The sequence below is a fragment of the Phytophthora parasitica genome, assembly GCF_000247585.1.
Source record: "Phytophthora parasitica INRA-310 unplaced genomic scaffold supercont2.21, whole genome shotgun sequence".
Classification (NCBI taxonomy): Eukaryota; Oomycota; class Peronosporomycetes; order Peronosporales; family Peronosporaceae; genus Phytophthora; species Phytophthora nicotianae.
Window position 1 is genome coordinate 423,906 of NW_008649007.1, and position 1,745 is coordinate 425,650.

Genomic DNA, 1,745 nt, shown 5'->3' on the forward strand with positions numbered 1-1,745 from the left:
TGATCGCGTATGGTGCATGGACGTCAGTTAATTCAGCGGAGCTGATCGAAGGCCGCGATTAATGTGCGAGTCCAGATTTGATGGGGTACTTCAGTTCATGGGTTGCGATTAAATGAGTATCAAGATACCATTAACGAGAGCTCCACACTGTAATACGAGGAGGATCGCTTCGAGTGTATTATTGTAAAGATCGGATCCGCACACTTGGACAACTTTGAAGAATGCTGCATCATAATCGGTCGTCAAAGTCGTGTTTTGCTTCCCTGTCATCCGCTGGGGCGTTGGTGCCGCTGAAACGGATTGTCCTACGCCGAATGATACCGCGTGTGAAGAATGGTCAGTGAAATCACCCAAGACATAATAATGCCAAGTATCAATATGACATCAATTGCGCTGCACGTGTGCAAAAGATCAAATCTAACACACCGAAGTCGTCAGCATATTTGTGACAAGGAATTTCGGGCGGAATACAATACGGAGGTCATTTGGTGCTCCTTGAAATACGCATCTTGGAATCCGCAAGATACATTCACAAGCGACAAGTCCATTGAAGCAAAAAAAAAAAAAAAACTCGTGGGTGGTTGGAATAATCTTGGGTTTGATTGTCGTCACTCCAAGAATTCGCCGCAGAAACTTGCTTTCCTTTGACTGTTTATCCTTTGATGTGGTTCTCGATATCTCGCGAACCACCAACAAGATCAACTCAGCTGTGTCCCACGAGCATATCCAGCTGCCAATCTAGCGGCGACAAGCAGGGTGTCGATTCCAGAATCCCATGAATCTCGATTTGACTGAATTCAAACTCGAAGTTCTGGGATTACTCGAAAGATACCTGATGTAATTCTTGTTGAGTTGCGGAAGGCAGCGCACTGACGAAGACGACTGCAGACCGCCGAGACACTCATAAAAAACAAATGCAAAGCGCTTTCAAAAGCAGATATTTGTGTCTTACAAGCGTGCACAGGTTTGTTATCCCCCGCTCCTAGGAACTTATCCTCCATTCACTCTTTGATATCGTCCGACCCATACGGATATATTGAGCGTTTTTTTGTCGCTTTAATTCTATCAATACATGAGTAGTCTGTTACCCCACCATATGCGATCCTTCCTGGTATCGCGCCAGGATAGGATCGGTCTTTTCTAGTCGATGATCTACCTATCTGGCTCTGAGTGGCGGTCACTCTGAATGCACTCAAACAGAACCCGGCTTGAGTTTGTGGAGGGCAATCCAGAATGATTCGACTCTTCATGATTGCTTTCAGTTCAGCGACGATCGGCGTTATCACCACAACTACCTCCAGAACTTGCGATAATGCGAGGGTTGAAGAAAAACATGGTTATATTAGATCACAGAGAATAATAGCAAAAGCGATAGTAAAAACTGGATCGTCTTCGACTTAGCTGGGAATACAGTTCTTCTTACGCAACGAAGTATTCTCTGGATATTTATATCTAGAGTCTTAATTTGCAGCTTTATTAGCATACGATCGATTTTTTGCAACCGGAAGTACGTAAAAAGTCAGACCAAAACACAACAAAGTGACCCCAAACCAATGCCCCATTCAAAACGTTCCTTTTCTTACAATACAGTATGTAATGTAAGCAATGGGACAGTTGTTAGCGAGCACGAGGGCCACTAACTATTTTTTCGGTTTGACTTGAAAAAAGTACTTTTTCACCGGTTGCAAAAAAAGACGTAAACTTATGCAACTTGTCTTAGTACATGCTTTCGGTGCCTAAAATTG

At 43.7% G+C, this 1,745-nt stretch overlaps 1 protein-coding gene across 1 annotated transcript; it reads right to left on the minus strand.

Moving 5' to 3' along the window:
* Window positions 1-817: 817 nt before the first annotated feature.
* Window positions 818-1,001, minus strand: PPTG_22691 (hypothetical protein; the record flags this gene model as incomplete). Its single annotated transcript, XM_008905812.1, has 2 exons — window positions 818-882; window positions 953-1,001. The coding sequence occupies 2 exons, from the start codon at window positions 999-1,001 to the stop codon at window positions 818-820; spliced, it is 114 nt and encodes a 37-aa protein (XP_008904060.1).
* Window positions 1,002-1,745: the final 744 nt, after the last annotated feature.